Source organism: Vespa crabro, chromosome 6 (genome assembly GCF_910589235.1).
Source record: "Vespa crabro chromosome 6, iyVesCrab1.2, whole genome shotgun sequence".
NCBI classification, from domain to species: domain Eukaryota; kingdom Metazoa; phylum Arthropoda; class Insecta; order Hymenoptera; family Vespidae; genus Vespa; species Vespa crabro.
Window position 1 is genome coordinate 3,612,804 of NC_060960.1, and position 21,934 is coordinate 3,634,737.

Sequence of the window (21,934 nt, forward strand, 5' to 3'; positions counted from 1 at the left end):
TCAAATCAAAATATGATCATATTAAATATAAACATATAATATTAATCTTTTTTGTCAACATACTTGTACAAAATCAGTCTTGTGAACATTGAAGTTGACGAACTTTAAGGAAAGCGGTCCTCCATCAGGATTCTTTACTCTATAAAGACATTCTTGATTATTTGGATAATCGTTTAGACCATAAGAAGGTGATTGCACTGTTCCATTTCTTGCAACGACTGTTGCCTTGCATCCTTGAGTGTATAGAATACTGAAACCACGTCTTGAATCACCCAGACTCGTTTTAAAATACAGATAAAGATTATTGCTGGTTGACATGATCACTGTAGGATTGTCTTCGGATTTTCCGCTTAGACGAGCAATCGGACGACTCATTGGCGAATCTCCGTCTCGTATGAGGATATAATCACGATTCATTTCTAGATCTAAGTCTTCGATCTAAAAAATCATTGAATATCGTTGATTATTTTTCCTTATTTAAAATCCTATTTAGCGATTATTTTATTGGAAGACAACTTGTTATTTTGTATGAAATTGAACATTTAAAATTGTATTAAATTGCTGATATTTGACGTACTTCAAGAGACATTATTCTTCCAGGTTGAGCTTGCAGGATATAAAGGCATTCCAATCCACCAGGATAATTCTGCGGATAACCTGGTGACGTGAGTATTTGTCCTTGGGGAGTAGCACGAAGAATACCACCGCATGTTTGCGGCTCAGTTTTCCAAGAAGCACGGAATCCTTTCCTCTCGACCGAAGCGTCGGTGCTGAATTTAATGATCATAAAGTTCGAAGCCGAAACAAAGAGCTTGTTGCTGAGTTCTTGCTTGCCAGATAGGGTTGCTAGATTCACAGATTTATCTTCGGTTCTACCGCCTACCAGTATCTGTACTATATCGAAGCTTTTTTCCGTCTCGAATTCTTGGAACTGAAAATTACACGAAATATCATCAAGCACAAGTTAAAACGATCGATCCATTCCTAGATTCTAAGCGAACGAGCAATTACGTTCAGTTTCGTGATTGAACAACTTGCATGCTTTCTCGTGCGCGCCGATTTACCTTTCGAGGCAAATAGAGATATACGTTAGATGAAACGAAAGCCAATTCAGAAAGCGAATCAGTTGGATTTGGCATGGCTACTTGATTCTAGGCTAACGTGTCTTATAATTAATTTCATTAATTTATCTATTTATTATACATACTCTCGGATATGCTGGAAATATTTTTCCTTTGAATGACATTCTTACGAGTTTTTTTTTGCAAATAAAAAAAGATAGTTAGATGATTGTTAACCTGCAATAAAATGTTGTGACCTTGCGGCCCTTCCAAAGTCCATTTGCAATTTGCCAAAGGTGCATATTTGTGAGGATAGTTTGGACTTTCAACGACATCACCACTACTGGCCATGTAAAATTGACAGTTCATCGGGCAATCGATTTCGTCCGAATAATCGCCGCAATCATCTTGTTTGTCACATTTGAACGCAGCGTTCACACATTTACCGTTCGAACAATGGAAAGAACCTGTATGTAATTCAGATTTATAATGATGTCTCAAATACACGTTAAAATCTATTTATGATGTAATGTTCTGGATTGTTTCGCTAGTAACTAGGATAATTAAGATTATATATATATATATATATATATATATATATATATATATATATATATATGTGTGATACAATCAAGAAAGAGGAAGGAAATTGGATTTGAAATAAATTCTAACACGAAATATTCTGTTTTACATTTTCTTCCTGAATTCCGAAAGGTTAAATTATATTTTCTGACATAAGTATGGAAGAATAAGATCGTCACATTTCTATGATACGTACCGGCTGGACAAGCTGTTGACCGGCACATGAAAGGAAGGAGCGATTCACAGGTTGTTAACTCCCAAGTTTGACGATCGTCCGTCAAAGCAACGTCGACGCATTCACCTGATTGCGGATTTGGTTGCCTGGATGCCCAGAAACCTACATTTTTTTAAATATTTGCAGCATATACATTTTTCGATTGATCCGTATATTATATAATATATTAATCAAAATATTTGTATTATATACGTATATATATATACAGAAATATTTTTATTATATACGTATATATTTTAAAAAATATTTTTTTTATACGTATACAAGATTTTTCAAAATATTATAATTTATATATATGTTATGCAAAATAGTTTTATAATAATACTCATACATTTTTCAAGATATTCTTATTGTAGATATTTCACATCAATAAGCAAATAATATAAATTTATACTATATTTCTTTTGCAACAAAAAATTTGCTAATAGGATAAATGATAGAACCGTAAACCTCTTGGTAATTCGGTAAGAGGGTAACAACGGTAAACGAGTGAAACGCGAACGAGGAAATAGTAGGAACTTGTACCGACGCGGACATAAAACGGAGATGTCTGGGCATTGTTGTGGGAAAAGTGTGTCTTCGTGCCGCGTGCGAGTTCCGCGTTTGCGCGACCTCGATACAAAACCTGCCCTCGTCTATAAACGTTCGCTTCTCCTCGGCGTTTTGCTCCTAATTTCCGTAAAGATGGCCTTGTCTCGGGGCTGACGATAATCGAGCAAAGAAAAATCTCGATGTCAATCGTTCCTCATTCATTTTTGATATCAATGAATTTTATTTTTGGCTATATAAAATTTGGATAAATGAAAAAATTGGTCTATTCGTTAGTATCCAATTTTATTAAAAAAAAAGTTATAGTACCACACAGGTTTCATATTTTTCTAATTGTTGTTATTACTTTTAATGATCTTAAATTGAAAGTAAAAGTTTTTGCTTTTTTCTTTTGTAAATGATTTTCATTTGATCATTGATAAATGACGTAGATTTTTCAAAAATATTTACAACTTTTTTTTTATGAGCAAAGATCAGCGAACTCCAATAACTCGAAACACTTTTTTCCTAGAAATTATTTTATGATAGAAGTTTAACGGGGATAATAGATTTTTAACTAACCAGCATATTGAGAGACTAGCATTCCTGCGGCGGATTCAAGCGTGTTGGTTCGCAAATCGTCTAACGAGGCGAGTCCTAACCAGTAACGGTCCAAATGTCGGCCAACCATACTTGCAGTCATGTTGTTCTCGCTATAACTTTCCACCACCATAAGCTCGCTTCCGTACCTGTAATTTTAAACGTTAAATCGTTTGATCGACGAACAATATTCGTTCGTTAAGAAAGAAAATAAATATAAAAGAGAAAGAAAAGGAACAGAAAATAAAGAGAAAATAAAAAGAAAATAAAAAGTTGTAATTCAGTAATTTACTAAGTTCCGATTGGTGTTCATGGTTCGCTCACCTTCTGCATAGTTCCGCCGCTTTTTCCCAGGAATGCCTGATGTTGAAGAACTTGTAACAGTGTATACCTCGTAATTCCCATCCTGCGTAACACAAGGAAAGACATTAAGTAGATTTTCTTTGTTAAAGTGTAACGAGCGGATTACAAAACAAAGACGCCGGCAAATTCGAGCAAGCATTCATGCGAGATAAACGATCGAAATGTAGTCGTTCCTTCCTTTTCGTATTTTAAGAAAAATAATGATTAAAATGGAACGTAACTCGTTCCGCGAACAAAGAAAATTTCATTTTCGTAGTAATAGTTTATTGGTACTATTAAAAACTAAAGGAAATTGGGAAATTGAGGAATTTGGTTCTGTCATTTTCCTGATCGATTTTCATCTTCAATCTGTAGTTATTAAGTTCGAGAGAACTCATTTGACTAAAGTTGTTGTGAATATTGTAATTATTAAACGTATGATAACTTATATGTATTCTGAAAGTTACGGTATTAAATGAGGTTCCTTTCATTGTATCAAATTGTAAATAACTTCTGATTTACCTTTTTAAATTATTTGTTTTCATATAAAATTTTCTAAAATATCAATTTTAGCATGTGTGTGTGTGTATGTGTATACAAATGTATCATTAATGATAATTTATTTGTATTTTGTAATAGTAAATATCAAGAATAACATACCTAATAAGTAATAATACTTGAGAATGAATCCTATAATGCAATATAAACTTATTATTACTAATAATCTATTTTCATTTAGTTGTAGTAAAATTTAATGAATGGTGATAAATATTTAGAATCGAAATAATTTATGAATGAATCTATCGAAATAAGAAAGTATATTTAATATTTTCAATAATTTATCGATGAATTTAGTATCACGATTATTCTGTAAATTAATTCATAATATATATTTAATCAGATAATTAATTTTTCCTTAACATTCATTCAAATGTGAGAATAAAATTGTCATTGCGGTTACGTACGAGAAGAATGAGCACGTGAGTAACGTCAAAATCGTAGTACCGATACAAGAAAGCAGGCTAACTATTGACCCGTATGGACAATGACGGACATCAATGACCTCGATCGTTTTTAGTGCACGTACTCATATATACATACGTGTACGTATATGAACGTCGCGTTGTTTATAGCTCGGTAGACGAGCTTTTACTTTGCGAAAGGAGATCGTCGAGAATCAAAGAATCAAGATCGATCCGTGTATGATCGGATCATGTCTGTATTTACGATCGATCATTTTTTATTTATTTTCTGACAAGAAATGAATACAATCATTTCTAACAAATAATAAGGATTTCCAATAAGTGTTACCGAATGTTCTTTTCTTTTCTTTTTTTTTTCCTTTTTTTTTTTTAGATAAATCATTTTAATTTAAACAAATGTTTTAAAATCTTTGTTGTAACATAGTATGATCGATATAAAATTATAGATATATAAAGGTTTGACTGAGAATATCAGTCTAATTATCAACCGTAGCTTCTTTCTTATGTTACAGTCAAAGTTCAGAGATAGAATTCTTTCACGATATTCTGAATGTTAGTTGAATGTTAATTGACTGTCAAGATCGTACGATTTGTTGTCGCTCGAATATTTTCTTTGAACTGTGTCAAAGATCAAGTTTACGACATTACCTTTTATTACTTATCATGTAAAAGCTTCGAAAAATATTGACAAGAATTAATAATACTTAATACAAATATTTGTCTATTCTAACTAATATATCCATAATCCATTGAAGAACTTCAGAATGTAATTCGATCGTTCATCGGTGAAATATAATTGCAATTATGTAAAAATATCTAATCTAAAAATTTAGAAAAAAGGATAGTATCCTATAATTTTAATCGATCGTCCTAGTTATGTAAAGATTTTTATTATTATAAGAAAGATTTTTAAAAATTGTTTAAATTTAAATGACATTTGAAAGAAAAAATAAGATAAATAAAAAGAGAATTTTCGATAAAACTTATTGAAAGATCTTATATCTATATAGTAAAATCTTGAGATTTACAAAGAATACATTTTTCTTTATGAAAATAGAAAAAGAAAAAAATAAAAAAGAAAAGATAGGTGAATATCGATTGTAGCTACGCTATGAAGTGTATTTCAACAACTCGATTATTCTCATAAGATAATGGATTCTTCGATGCGATGTGTCGTTGCAATTCTCTCAGTGGACGGAGCCGATCGCGGCCTTCCTTTCTTTCGAAAGGTCAAACGGCTACGCTTCGACAAAGTTGCTCCTTCTCCTTCGTATATTAGCATTTCTCGTTCGACGTACATACTTACATATGTGCATACCACACATATGTGTGAAATATTTTTCTGTATTACTCATAAAGTGACAATAATGGAGTCGTAAAGGTGCTTTAAATATATTATTTTCAACTTTGAATTAAATAAAATTTTTCGTTTATTCTTTGATTTCATATTTTCAGTAACACCGATAATCTTTTACTTAATTTGATTAAGTTTACGAAGAGTTTCATTAAATGATGTAAATTATTATTCATGTAAAAATAAGTGACAAAAATTAATAATCGATACAAATATTTGTATATTTTAATTAATATACGTTATATATTATATTATAATTTTTAATATTTATTTTGACACAATATATATATATATATATATGTACGTAATAATTATTATATTATAATAATTGTATACTTCATGTTATACAGAGTAATATTATATAATTATATAAGAGTGCACGCACACACAGATTAATATTATATTATAATATAATAATTATTATAGGCACAGACCAAAGATTATTCTCTTTCATTAAATATTTCCTATCCTTTTCTTTTCTTTCTAATTATCTGAAAATTGATTACAAAGATCATTTTATGTAATAAAGGTCTATTTTCTCTTATAAATCTTTCCTAAATGTCCAGGAAGTAGTACCATCTGTTTCTTCTTTATTTTCTTTATAACGATCGTAATAAGTGAAGTACGAAGCCCTTTGATGAAGAGCTCGCTTCAAAGAAACAACTATGGCTCGTGATGGAGCGTTAACACGAGGAAATGAGTTATAGTAAGATGTAAGAAATGAAGGAAGGAACGCGTCACCGGATGTTCTACATTTTGGAATCCCGTTCGACGATATACATATACAGATACCTACTTAGGCAGCTATATATATATATATATACATAAATTCATTCATCCGTATACATGTTCATATACATATATAAATATGCTCACGCCCCCATACACATACTCATACACATACATATTTACATGCGTACACATATACGTATACAAAAATGTACGTACACGTATACATATGTATATATGTACTAACATACACATATACATGTGTACGGAGGTCGTTGAAAGAAGTGGATAACTGTGGTGTTTGCGCATCCGCTTGTAGTGTATTTTTAGGATCAATCGGTTCAACGCGTTGCAAGGGAGGAGAACGGAGTGAAGAAGAAGAGAAAGAGAGAGAGAGAGAGAGAGAGAGAAAGAGAGAGAGAAGGAGGATTCACGGTTTAGGAATGCCGTTCTCCTCTTCTCTTTTCTTTCTACCTTGTGGATCTTTACCTGGTCCACGACGTCACCACAACATTTTCTCAAGGGATATTTCAAAGCATACAAATAATCCAAAAACCGGATTAAACTGTTCTCTTCAAAGTTCATTCGAATCTTTATACATATAATTAGATTATTTTATTTCATTTCTTTTATTTAGTAAAAATTGAATTTATTTCTTACTTTGTGATACTTTGATCTACATTATAATCAGTATTAGAATCATTGAGAAATAAATCGGCTTTTATAATCAATAGTTCGTGCTTTGTTTTTGTTAATATATGCTGTTTAACGATTACAATGAATTCTGTTTGTAATAATTAATTTAATATCGGATGATTCAAATTATAAAAGGAATACAATCGTACGCGATTTTAGTTGTATTGAAAAGATTTGTTAAATTTTAAATAACAAATTTTAATCTTGTTCTCTTTCATTTAAAGTTAAACATGAAATTTAACGATGGAAATGTTGTTAATATATTTATGTTTTTTTATTTGTCCGAATAATCAGAATTTTATTGGGCATGAATGATCTAGCGACAAATAACAGAGTAAACTTTCGTTAACAATAATTATTAACAATATTATTAAGTAGTTAATCTTTTAGATGATCTCATAAAAACTCAAATATCATTTGCTTTTATTATATCCCAATACTAATCGATTACAACTTTCATAGTAGGAAAATCATTCATGTAGAGATTTTCTAATCCATTAAAAAGTAGCAATTGATCGATCATTATATAGAATTTATCCGTATCTTTACGAATGACCAACTCCACATTCCTCAAGGCTGCCATCACGAAAGTAAAAGTTTCTTAACGAGAATCAAAGCAACAGCAAGAAGCAACAAGCAAGAGCAATGATGCCAATCCTTCTACGAATAAATCCAACCCTAGATTTTCTAATGCTCACGATTTCGCTGACCATAGGAAATACATATTTCAAGCTTTCACGTCGCATCTTGAGATCCTATCTCCGAGTGAGAAAAATGATCAGACAATGATCAGACTTTTTTGTTATTTTCTTTTTTTTTTATTGCCATATTAAAAATAAAAAAAAGGAAAAACAGATCAGTAATAAATTATTTGATGACCGATATAATTTACTACCTTAAATCATTAATGAGAACCTTATATCAACACCTGTTTCTACCTGTGAGCTATATATATCCATTGGGCGTGACCTTTTACAAACGAAGGAGGATTTCTCTTTGAGAGAATTATTCTTGAAGGAACGTTATTAGGTATAGAAGTTACGAGGGAAGTTACTTCATTATCTGGCTTTTGACTTACCGTTTGGACAGGTGAAGACGTTCGTTGTAGGAACCTGGAATAAAAAGAAATAATGCAGGTTTTAATGAATTGTAGATTTTAGAGTGTGCAGTTACATAAAAGTACTAGTTAAAAAATTCCACCTGTACTTTTTGAAGTATAAAAAGAAAATTTTATTGTTTAAAATAAATTTTTATCTTCTTGATAAAATTCATGAAGATAAATGATATTAACGCGTTTACTTATACAAATGTATAATTTTATTCAAAACAAAATAAGCACATATAGAAATATACACACAAAAGAAAAGTTTGGGTGTTACAATTTCCATTTATTTTTTCAAGAAGAATAATTTCTCACGTTATAATTAAAATCAATGTGTAATATATAATTATGAAATCAAAAATATGAAAGTAGCAAATGTCGCGTGAATCGTCAACGTAAAATTCCCACGATAGTCAACGAAGAAGTAACAAAGGAAAAATAAAATAACGACAAAAAATGAGAATATCTCGAAGTTACTCTCACTCCATTGTAACGCGAGATCATCGGGAACAATCCGATTACGTATCTTACAATTAACTTGACTTGCGTTACACGTACTAAAGTATAATTTAACAATGGTATAATTACTTATACCGTAACGAAATTATGAACGAAATGATGCCTCGATTAACATTGTAATTTAAAGGTATGAAGAATTTTGAACGACCCTAAATTTTGGTTCTAAGGTGTTTTATTTCCTTCTCTATCATTCTCTCTCACCCTCTTACTGCACTTCTCCCACTTCCCAACGCATTCATTTCAATTCATTCTATCCAGCAGCTTGCCCTTTTTCTATCATGACACTTCCTATAGTTTAAAATATGTTGCAAGAGCAAGTATGTTGTGACATTGTCGACTTTAAAGAGAGTCGAAGCTTAATTCCACATGTACGTACAGGTACATGCGTGCACGCGTGCGTGCGTGCATGCGTGAGTAAGTGAGTGAGTGAGTGAGTGAGTACATGCCTATCCTGAAATTCACTTTCACCTCGGCCTCAGTATTATACACTACATCAAGTATGGTACCCGGTGGAAACGGGTAGGCAGTGTAACTTCCACGGAACACCGACATGCGAATTACTTCATATTCCGCGGTTAAAATTTCCCAAGGATTCTTCTAAAAGGATAAGAATAAAATAAAGAGATAGAGAAATATAAAAAAAAGATTAAACGAAAGGATAAATAATGAAAGAGAGAAAACGAGAATTACAGAAAAATAAACGAAGAAATAGATAGATAAAAAAGGATAGGAAACAAGGGAGGAAGAAAGAAAAAGAGAGAGAAAGAGAGAGAAATCAAGAAAGAAAGAAAGAAAGAAAGAAAGAAAGAGGGAGAGAGACCAAGAAAGAAAGAGATGAGAGATGGAATATAACTACTCCAATATCTCTCTCTATCTTTCTCACTCTCTCTCTCTCTCTCTCTCTCTCTTTCTTTCTCTCCGTGACGCGTGAAATAAAAAGAGAAAAGTAGACGCCTACATACTTTCAGTTCTTCTTCTCTCTTCGCCAACACGAACGCGTACTTTTATCCGTCGCATCGAAACCGACCCGTTATTCGTCACCGTTATGCCATCCGCGCGTAACAGCGACGCGACTCGAAATCGAATTCAGTTTTAACCGACTTCATCGATCGTTGTTTTAACCCGTTGCTCGATATTTTTATTTTTATTTTTTTTTTTTCCATCGACTTTCCATGGTTCGATGAATATTGGAAAAAGTTCAAATCTATTATCGTTAATAGTTGTTAAACTCGTGAGATGATAAGAAAAATTGTATTAATTTTATATGGAAATAAATATGTTCGATTAAATATGCATTAGATTTTTTGAATTATTTATAAATGTTACGAAAGATTATATTTAGTTACAGCATTCGTTTACGAAGGACGCTGTAACGTAATATTTGATATTACGTTTATTACGATTTTTTAAATTTAATACTTCATCCTTCACTGATTAATATTAACAGTATAATAATTTTTACAAGATAATTCTGTTAATACCTTCTTTTCTTTTTTATTTTGTCATTAGATAATAACATATAGGGATAGTTCATTCACCCCATGACGAATCGTGGTTAAAGAGAACGTGTAAATAATTAATAATATTCTCTTGTCAGAATGATAATTGATATGCAGCCATCGTTGAAAACTATGTGTGACTTGTCGCGCATTAGCAAATGACGCGTGACCTTGCTTCATGAATGATCTATAAGAAAAAGGACAAGGATAGTGACTGAATGCGAAGATATTATATTATATAAAATAAAAGAAAAAAAAAATGAATTTGAAAACATAATTCTGCGAATCATGTATCAGTAATCATTCTACGCAATCAATTACGAGTTTCGAAATTCTAAGCAAATATTTCTTCGATCGATACTTGGTTGGAAACTAGTTGGTAAATTTTGCAATTCTATTACGATGTTATGTATAATTATTCTATCATATATCTTAATTAAAATGCTCACCTGAGACGCCGTGAGCCGTACATGGCACAAGAGGAAGGCGATCAATATGGTCGCCAGTTCTCTTATCAGCATATTTCTGAAATAGAAGAAAAAAGAACGTTAAAAGAATAAATTAAATTTTACATTTTCAAATTTTTCATTATTATTAAAGCTCATAGACTGTATTTAGCAATAGTTATGAAAGTGACCTATTTCAGAAATTGGTAAAAATTGAATTCATAAAAAAAAAGAAAAACAAAAAAATAAGAAAGGAATGTAATATTTCAAAATGAAAAAAACATATGATATAGGTCATTTTCGTAATTATTAAATCAATCAATTTTTCTACTCATTTCAAGCAATTCTGTAAATTCTATAGAAAATACTGCGTAGATCATCGACGACTATAAAATATTCGGATTTTTTAACGATAAATCATAGAATTCATATTGAGAAAAAAGGCACGAAGAATCGTTGAGTTTCAACGATGAAAAGTATGCGGAAGGTATCGTCGTGGCAATTCACCGAGCATAGAATATATAAATGCATATATACATATATATATATGTACATATATACAAATACTCGTAAAATTCCTTACGGTTTCTGTGGTTCGATCACTTCTCCCTATCACTCTGCCTAACGCATATTAAACTTTGTTTTTGATCCCTCGACGTTCATCAATAACATCCTTTGTTAATATTTGCCTAAAGTGAAATTCTGTTACACCGATCAATTCAACATTTTTAAATTTTAAATAATAGCATAAGAAGATCGTTGATCACGACTTAGATATCGTATAAAATTTCACCAGAAATATACTTATCCTTAACATGTTATTGATCAATTATATTTTATTTATCAATTTTATACATAGATCAAATACATTTATTAAATACATGAAAATATAAATATTCTATGGTTTATAAAATTTGCGACATAAGAACATCCAAAGGACAAATAGCTAAAATAATTTAACATAATAAGATTTACTAATCTTGAAGATCTGTTAGAGATAGAACTAAATGAATTCTTGTATGAAAACCACCTAGTAGTGAAGACAATAAACGACTATCCAGAATATAGGTATAACGGTGTTGCTAAAGATAATCGAAAGACCTATATCCTATAAAAGACATATGGCTATCAGGCGTACATCCGCCGGAAAACGTGGCATCAAACCTTGCACCTGACCATACATGTTTTTCGCAGACATTTTAAAACTGAATGCAACTTTAAATTTATCGAAAATCGAACAAGGAAGATCGATAACAGTTAAATATACATACTTAAGTAATTTATTTATCGGATTTTTTAATGGAAAATATTTCATTCTAATCGAAAAATTCTTCTGATGATCAATTTATGTGGATACATTAAAAAGAATAATATAAGAGTTTTATATTAATTAATTTCAAAAGCATAATTCATATTTTTAAAAGTGATAGTAATCTAATTAATAACAAAAGAAAAATATAATCAAAGTTAGTTTCTTAACTATAGATTGATGTCTTATTTGTATTACTTATAAACACACTTTATGTAATTAATTATATACAAATTAATTATATAAAGTTGACATGAGTTTTGTATTAAACAGAAACTTAACGAAAGATTTTAATCAGAATGATATATCGTTTGTTTTACAATAAATGTTCGTAAAGTAACTTTTGATGTTTTTATCTCGTCAGTATAGAACTTACTTAAAAAAATTTGAAATTCTTGAAATAAAAAAAAAAAGCAGCAAATATTTTAAATGATTTTAGCATATTCACGCAACATTTTTTTTATTCCAAATAATTTTGGTCAAACAAAATGGGTGTAACGAGTTAACCGAATTTTTTCATTACATTTTACATACTTTCTAAAAGTAGATCTTCTTTCGTACGATCGTGTTTTACCGTTAATATCTCGGTACGAATACACAAGGTCTGTTTCATTAACGATGGAGGATCAATCATTTTACGTGATATTTTTTTTTTAGCTCGACGAAAAGTTCGAAGAATTTTTACGAAGAAGTAAAGAAAACTTAGCATCAAGCAAGGAAAGAACCTGTAATCGTCTTCTTTGACTGTGTTTACGTGAAACTTCGCTTCGCTTCGTGAACAATTTTCCTTACAACAGGTAGAAAATTATTTTGCACTTAAGATGGATGTATTCGCGGAGTTCTCGGTATTAAAACGTAACTCGTTCGAACATGATTCGTCGTAACGAAAAAACAAAACAACTATACTTCTTTGGTTGAAATCGTTCAAGTTCAAGAAAAAGACAAAAACAGAATATCTTCCATTTTTTACAAATTTTATCGGTTAAAAAAAACATTGTCAATGATAATTTATTTATAATTATCATTAATATAAATTATTGTCGTTTGATTATGTGCAATTCATAAAATGATTATAGTAACTATTATAATAAATAACCAATATAAAAATGAGATATCTCATCATGGAGATGATTCTAATATCAATATAAAGCCGGATAATATCAAATTTCCGTTCTGGATGCAGATCATCACTACCAGACGACGAACACTATGTTGACAATGAATTGAAATACGAAGAGGTACACACGATTCTAAGGTCGCCTTGTTCCTTGTGGTTTTATGAGTAACTAGTATGTGTGTGATACTTTAAAGTCGTATTATCTTACCACTATTACATTTCTCTTTCTTTCTCTCCTCCACTTTTTCTTCCTTTCTCTCTTTCTATATATTTGTATATACATATACATTTTTATATAAATAGATATCTATTTATAGACAAATATAATACATATATATATATATATATATATATATATAGATTATATAGTACGTGTATATATGTATATATGTATGTGTCCAACGTAATTATCATATTTTACAATCTTTAATATGTTATATTTAATTATTTTTAAGACAGATTTATTAAGAAAATCTTAGAAGTTTTTATTTGAAAGATAGATAGATAGATAGAGAGTGAGAGAGAGAGATTATTTTTTTATTTTTCTTTGAATTTTATCTATCGGAATGCACATGTTTAAAGTTAACCGTTTCTAACAAAATACATCGATATTGGAATACACTTGTTTATAATTTATCAAGATAAAAATAAGCAACATGTTGTGCTGAACTGTTTGTTTGCGTCCATTAGTTACAATTTCAGCTGTCACCAGAGCGTGACGTTTCCCACAGTATACCGTAGTACATCACTAATCATCTTGTTACTTCAGAAATTCTATTCGATTGATTTTATTTAACAAGGAAATTCTATGTTTGATTGATAATTTTACAAAATCATTAGAGACAGTATTTGCATAAGCTAGCTTTTTGAAAAAATGCAAATTTGGAAGAAATTATAGTTAGATTATTTTTTACGATCGAAAATAAATGAATTCCAATAATTATTAATTTATAGAAATAAATTTAATATTAGGATATTAATTTTATTATATATTGAAAATCTTTCATATATCTTTATTAATTATGTTTTAAATTATGTTTTATATTATTTGTTATTATCAGAAATAATTTAATATTGTTATTAGGGCATATTTATTAATTTATTATATATTTAATTCTAATAATTATATGTTACTATACATAATAATTTAAAATTATCGTAGATATACTTTTGTGACTAGAATATTTTAGAATGCATTTCGTTTGAAGTTGACAAGGTACGAAGAGTTGAAGTTTTTAACGAATATGAATTGAAGTACCGCTTGATATCATCCAATCGCGATTTCCTGTTCGTCTTACATGGATTTCCGCTTGTCGACGAATTTGGTGATCGTACAGACATAATACTTATCGACGACGAATCGAGATACGATTTTTAACGAAGAGCTTATATTCACTCGTACAACGGTACGTAGCATTAAAATATGCACTTTGTAAAGATCTGACGTATGCAACATGTCACTCAAACACGGATTCAATTTATCAGAATAATGATGTCAACGTGACAAGAATGTAAATATCAGTTATTTTTTTCTAATTCATTGTGACGAATATATGATCTTTCAATCGATCGACGACTTTGTTTCTATGATCTTTCGATCATTCTAAAAATGACTCGATCGATAATCTTTCAAACATAATATATTTCATTTTTAATTTTGTTATCAAGAATTCTTATTGTTTCGTTTTAACAATAGATAATTAATAAATGTTATCTGGTCTAAATATATATATATATATATATATATATAGTTTTTGCTTTTATTATATCAAGAATTTCTATTATTTTGATTCTACAATTGATAATTAAGTAATTGATTTAAATTAGATATAAAATAAAATAATATAATACGTTTTATGATATGTATCTTCACGAACGTTGTAAACATTGTAATGTTGTTGACACGTATGCTTTCGCAGGCGATGTAAGTAGTTCGTTTGAGAATTATACGATGTTCCTGAGAACACGTTCACCGAATCCTCGAATCGATATTAATCGGTAGGAGGCCTAAGTTTATGTATTGTGATGTGACCAATTGAATGATGATAGGCAAAGTATAATAATATAATATATATTCTTAAGATGTATTGATTATATTAGTGAGACGCTTTATGTGATACGTTAGAGTTTTAGGAAATGTTATTTATGCAGTGACGTTGGTGGCTGTACTATAATGAAAAAATTTTTGCTTGAACTTTTTAGGATTATTTTGCGACTAACTATTCTAAATGGAATAATTTGGAAAAAGAAAAATAGGATAGGGAAAATGTGTAAGAGGAATTTCACGTAAAGGGAAGGAATGATCTTTTATAGGTTGTAGAATAATCACACGTACGGTTCCTTTTTCGAGTTTATAAAAAAATAAATATTTTAAAGATAGACTCCAAACAATAACGTGATTCCCTTAGCTTACGAAAATAACTCTTGTTTTTATTATTTGGTCTTCTAAATTCTACAAAATTATGAACTTAACTAGAAATGACAATAACTCGAACAATGATGATCAATGTGTTTTTTATCCTTAGCGAACGCCCAAAGAATTCTCATAGTCAAATAGTCTTCATGATAGTATACAACTATTGAGAGAAAGTTGGATATCACTAAAAGTACGATATTGAGCGTCAAAACGATGTTTAATCTTTATTTTTATTATCAAGAATTTACGAAATAAAATTTTGTTCGGACAATTTATACTTGATAAATATTATTCGGTAAAAAGAGTAAATAATAAAATACACCTGATCGATTATAATATTGTTTATCAGGATAAGAAAAAGAGATTCTTAAATGGTATGAGATCATTGTTAACCTTTCTACGTGCTCAAGGAGGTAGAGATGAAAATGATTAAAGCGCAGTATTCATGCGAGAGGAAAAGGACGGAAGAATTTTGCAAGGATCGAGTACTTACAACGACAACGACAGCGATTTTGCTTGTGGGTGCAAGCTTAAGAATAGGTCGTGGGAAAAGTACGGTAAAGGAAGTTCGAGCAAGAACTTGTCTTTGTGCGTTGTAGATCTCTACGAGTAGTTCCCCTTTTACCTTTCATTCCTCCTAACGTAATATATCGTAAACATTTATCAAAAGATTCTCATCGTGTCCACGTGCTTACAACTCGCAAAACATTTCTACTTGCTTTTTTTTTTATTCTCGTAATTGATTCGCCTTTGAAGCGATTTGATCGAAATCCATGAATGTTAAAAAGAACTAAGTTACTTCAGCTATATTTCAATGATGTAATAACTTTATACGGTTACAGGTTCTTATACTTATATTTAATATGAAAAAGAATATTATGAATCCTGACGTAATATTTTTGTCGTAATAAAAGTTTTCATTACCTTTCATGCATACAACTACTATTTACTATTTACTTGAAACTTTTTTGTTTTAGATTATATGATTATTATGAATGACTTAAGTATTTGAAATTAAAGTGTACTCAACTATGTTACGATATTTAAAGGAAGAATTAATGGAAGTTAATGAAAATAGGAGAAAAATATTAAAATAATAAAGATTGATGATGATACTTTAATATTGAAAATTTGATGAATCATCTAATATAAATTCATCCCTTAGAAATATTTTTAACATTTTTCGTCACACTTTTGTATATATGTATTATATTTTTTTTATATGATATTTTGTATATATAAGTTGTTATTGTATACATTGTAAAACTATAAATATCGCGAATTTTCGATATTATTATTATAGTTTGATATAATTAGTAAAAGCAACAATCACACATAGTAAAAAATGAAATTTTTAATCCAACAATATTCTCATAGTTCTACAAAATATGTTTATATAACTGTGGTAACTATAAAAATACATATATTGTATTTTTTTTTTTATTCATTTTAATAGTAAATAAAAACACGAGATTAATATTTAATAATCTTCGATATTATCGATTGTGAGATGTCAGGAATAAAACTAACGTTCGTCGATCAATAAACGTAATAATGTTGAAATAATCTTGGGAATCGAGAAATTCCGTTAGCAACCCCATTAGTAGTAACATATTGTGGTATAATCGAGTTCGTGGAACGTCCCGCTTTCGAATAAATTTATTATGTAATTACGCGTTCTATTGCAGTGCACACGTTTCCATTGAATTTTATGTATAATTTAGAATTAAAAGAATATCGTTTAATCATAATTTACATATGTATATATATATATATATATATATATATATATATATTCAAATATATATTTGTTATCGATTTTTTTTTAGTGCATAGAAGTTAGTTAACAACTATTATCATTAAAGATCACTTCGAAAACTATTGTGTATCATCTTTTTCTATTATCGTGTCATCGAAAATTTTCAATACTTATCATCGATTTATTGTTTTTGCGATTGATTGTTTTTTTTTTTTTTTTTGGATTTAATTCAAATAAAGATTCTCACCTATAAATAACTATAAATTCACTTTAAATGACTTTAAATTAAAATCTCTCCTTGTTAAAATAAATTTTATTACTTAATCCTACACATGATATCCATGTTGGATAGATTATTATTGAGAAAAAAATTGTTGAATTTGTATTCATTTCTTATCGACATTGATTTCGATGATCTTATTTTTAACGACGATTTTAATTTTCGAATCATCATTTCTATTTTCGAATAATGAATTAATTGTTTTTTACTTTCTTCTTTCGAATAACAAAAAAATAAATCCACGTGGTGACATCGCCGGATTTCACGTTTCACACGGTTCGTCGACCGATAACAACGTCCACCAACCAACATGTTGTCCGCTTCCACGCGTAAGGAAAGTGCAGCAGCGTTGAACAGCAAGGCTGGAAGAGAGAAGACGAAGGAAACGGCAGAACGAAATTACGAAGCTGCGCCTAGGCGAATAGCAGGCATACCTACGTATACGATATACTCTACTGTTCCTTTTCTATCTCTCTTTCTCTTTATATTCAGCATGCAGGGCGTGGCTGCTGTTGCCTGAATCAAGAAATATTAGAACGATATGCTTCCTATGTTTCATTTTCAATTTCTTCACGGTTGGTACGCGATTATTATTATCTGGTATTTATCTAACGCACTTGCCCGTGCACAGACGTGTTCTCTCTCTCTCTCTCTCTCTCTGTCTGTCTGTCTGTCTCTTTTTCTCTCTGTCTCTGTCTCTCTCTCTCTTTTCTTTTCCAACGCTCTCTAGTATACTTTGCATACGTTTGACTTTTAAGCCGTCATATTGACTGACTTTATCTTTTTTTAACTTTAACTGGTACGTATTTAGTGTCCTTATAAAAAAAAATGTATCTTTCAGGGGTAGATAAGTTAAAAATACGTTTTTACATACAGTATCATTTTATTTTTGCACACTTTTTTTATTCGGTTATTGGTATCAGTTACCTGTTTGGAATGTATTATAAGATATCTTATAAGACCTCTATCAAGTTATCGTCTGACGAGCGTGAATTCCTCATTAAACCACGAGTTGGAAGGTCGTAAGGAATACTGGTTCACTGGTGTACTTTCTTATGTGGATAAAATCGACTCTATCGAGCATAGCCGTGTACAAATTATGTTATTTGTATTTACCAACCAATGTAAAGATCGGATAACAATTTTTATCGAAAGGCAACATGTTCATTGAAATGTGAACATAATGGAATTATCAATATTTGAAGTTTGAACAGAGTTATGTTGTTAGAACTAAAACGTCTTATCCACCTACACAAGAGAACTACCACCTGATGGAGCGTCCTCCATTCTTCTACCTGTGCTATCCCAACGTCCTACCTACATACCTACCTATCTACCTACTTATCAACCTACCTAACTCAACCCACCAGTCGTAAACTCCACGAATTAGATCCGGTATGGTACTTTTCTTTCAAAAGATCTTTCCTAAAACAGGTTCCTTTGAAGATATTATGTTCGAAATATTTCGAAAAACAATTTTATATTGAAGAATCGAAGAGAGTAAACATTTTGGAGATTGCAAATGAGCTAATTGTCTTGAAGTCGATCATTCAACGATTGTAGATTTAATAGTATTAAAATTAATAATAATAATAATAATAATTACGAAAAATATCTTGTGTAATTACGATTAGAGATTGATAGAAATTTTTAAAATCTAAGATACCTGTCGTATTATCAAATAGCGAATTTGATATAATTTCTTGGCGATTTCGAAATATTTTTATTTTTAATTTCACAGATGTCCAATCAACCTGTCATTACTGTAAGACATAAAGAAACATAAAGATTCATACAACGAGGAGGTTAACGAAGTAAGGCGAGAAAGGCCGAAAGAGTCGAGAAGGGATCGACTTTAACGATCAGCAGGAAGCAGCAGTCACGCTTGCGATGGCACATCGCCTCATCATGAAAGGAGATCCCTCGGTCTCTCTTTTCTTTTTCTTTTTTTTTCCCCTTTTTTTTCTCGACCTTTATTCCTACACGAGATGCAGCCACGCGTTCCACAAAATTTCAAGATACTTATATATTCAGAGACGATCTGTTTATGCACGTGTACATAAAGATAGATAACACATAGATACATAGACATATATATATAAAGAAAGATCTTTCGATCTTACTATGACTTACGTTCTCTTTCTCCTCTATGTTTCACGAGACGATCTATTTCCCGGGTACATGTACATACACACCAGCTTGGATCCTTCCTGTGGAATCCACTCGACGAAGCGAGTCACTGCACTAACCGAGTCTCTCTCTCTCTCTTTCTTTCTCTCGCTCTCTCTATTTTTCTCTCTCTTTCTCCTTTTTCCTTCCGTATTCCGTTAAAAAGAGAAAATCAAAGTTGCGTAGCGAAAACGATAAAGTACCTCGAAATCACGGAACACCTTTTGGGATCGATCAAGGCAATGATCAGCGAAGCAAGCTTACACTGAGACGGTAAAAAGAGATCCGGATGATCTTGGAAGGATTCGACGAGAAAAAGATTAATTGAAAAGAAAGTTGCAAGAAAGAACTCACGTTCGAAATGAATAATAATAATAATAATAATAATGTTAATGATATTGATAATAATAGTAATAATTATAATAATAATTATAATAATATTAATATTAAAACAAATAGAAAGAGAGGTCGAGTAAATTCAGGGTCACGGAGCTCCTTTTCTCCGGCCCACCGTTTCGAGACTGAAGAGCTCGCTAACTCTCTCTTTGAGACCAGGTGAACGGCGCCGTGAGTTAACCTACCTAAGAGGGAGCCTTCTCCTTCATCAAGAAATGAGAGAGACAGAGAGAGAGAGGACGAGAAAGAAAAAAAGAGAGAGAGAGAGAGAAAGGGACAGAGAGAGATAGAGAGAAAGAAAGAAAGGCAAGGAAAAAAGGAAAGAGCCGTGAACGTAGGCGCGCATAAAAGGTGGAGGAGACGGTCGGTTATCCTCGCCTTTTAACCGAAGATTACCGAGACGTACTTCGGCTTTCGATTTCTGACGATCTTACTCGAAGAAGAATATAACTCCAAGAATAGTCCTCGAGGATGTGAACGAAACTGTAACCGTAACATTATCTAGGTATAAATTTCCGTATTCTTTATTTATTTATTTATTTATTTATTATTTTATCTATCTATTGGAAGTAAAAGAAATTCATTCGATTAATCTTCTAGAAGAAAAATGAACAAAGTTTTGTTATCTTGCTTTTTATTCTTTTAATAAGTGTGATGTGAATCCCAATGATAACAAAAAAAACTGTCAATGTAAGTATAATTCGATTAATTTTTATTTTATTATTCAATCATTTATGTTTTAATAATTTATATTTTTGTATACTTCGAAAAAATTCGAGTATCATAGTAAACGAAGGGAAGCAAAGACGTGAATGTAGCGTTCGTGGCCGAACAACCGTCAGACTCGGTTTCAATGGCGATTGCTCGCGCACGCTAGAAGAAATTCGTGTTATTAACAAGAAGAAGGTATACTTGGCCTCTTCGAGAGCGTCTTATTTGACAAAGGAAAGGAAACGTAAGAGAAAGATAAAGAGAAAGAGAGAAAGAGAGAAAGAAAAAGAGAGAAAGAGAGAGAGAGACAGACAGAAAGAAGGAAAGGGTTCTTTATATTGCATAGAATCTGCACGATCTCTTAGAAATCACGATTTCTTTAAATTACAGTATACTTATTGTTGATGGTGCTTTAACGTTTATTAAAAAAAAAAAAAAAAATAATAAAAAAGCGAAGACATACTAAGCTTCGTATTAAAAAAAAAAGTAGCAGAATGTTCGATTAGAATGGAATGGTCATGAATAACATCTGATCACGTAACGTTCCACGAATGGTAACTTATTGGCGCCAATGATCCGTGCTGTAAAGAAATAAATGGAAGTCTAACGGAGAAGAAAATAAAATGAGAGAAAGAGAGAGAGAGAGAAAATTCATTATCAAAAAGAACTTGGATTGAAATAATTTTTTTAGAAACTTAACACGTTCACTTTTAAACGATCTTAGTTGATAATAAGTAGGCGTACAAGTTTGCGAAGGAGAGACATCAATGCTTGAATAAGAAAGGTCGTTGAGCGAGATCGGTGGAGTCGTTCCACTCTTGGCATGTCGATGGGTGCTGGATTTCTTTTTCTTGGTAACTTGAATGAAAGCCGTAATTGGACCGGAGATGTGCCGCGAAACGATTTCGTTTAATAAGATATATGAGTGTGATGTTAACGTTATCTCTCTTTCTCTCTCTCTCATCCTCTCTAATCTTATCTAACAAGAAGAAAAAGAAAGAGAGAGAGAGAAAGAGAGAGATAATTGAAATCATTTATTTCAAAATAGGTAATCTCAGGAAAAATCGTTTTTGTCTTTATGAGAGGAATTGATTATTCTTT

General features: G+C 30.8%; 1 protein-coding gene across 2 annotated transcripts in view; it reads right to left on the reverse strand.

Moving 5' to 3' along the window:
* The window catches only part of LOC124425250 (sushi, von Willebrand factor type A, EGF and pentraxin domain-containing protein 1), a 33,660-nt gene extending 13,438 nt beyond the window's left edge, over positions 1-20,222 (reverse strand). For both annotated transcript variants that reach the window (XM_046965400.1, XM_046965398.1), the window contains exons 1-9: positions 19,691-20,222; positions 10,680-10,755; positions 8,189-8,222; positions 3,331-3,412; positions 2,989-3,155; positions 1,840-1,980; positions 1,299-1,528; positions 578-931; positions 64-438 (exon numbers count right to left, since the gene is read on the reverse strand). In XM_046965400.1, the coding sequence (XP_046821356.1) occupies positions 64-438; positions 578-931; positions 1,299-1,528; positions 1,840-1,980; positions 2,989-3,155; positions 3,331-3,412; positions 8,189-8,222; positions 10,680-10,751 (1,455 nt within the window). In that variant the 5' untranslated portion in view covers positions 10,752-10,755; positions 19,691-20,222. The remainder of the gene's footprint in view (positions 1-63; positions 439-577; positions 932-1,298; positions 1,529-1,839; positions 1,981-2,988; positions 3,156-3,330; positions 3,413-8,188; positions 8,223-10,679; positions 10,756-19,690) is intronic.
* Positions 20,223-21,934: the final 1,712 nt, after the last annotated feature.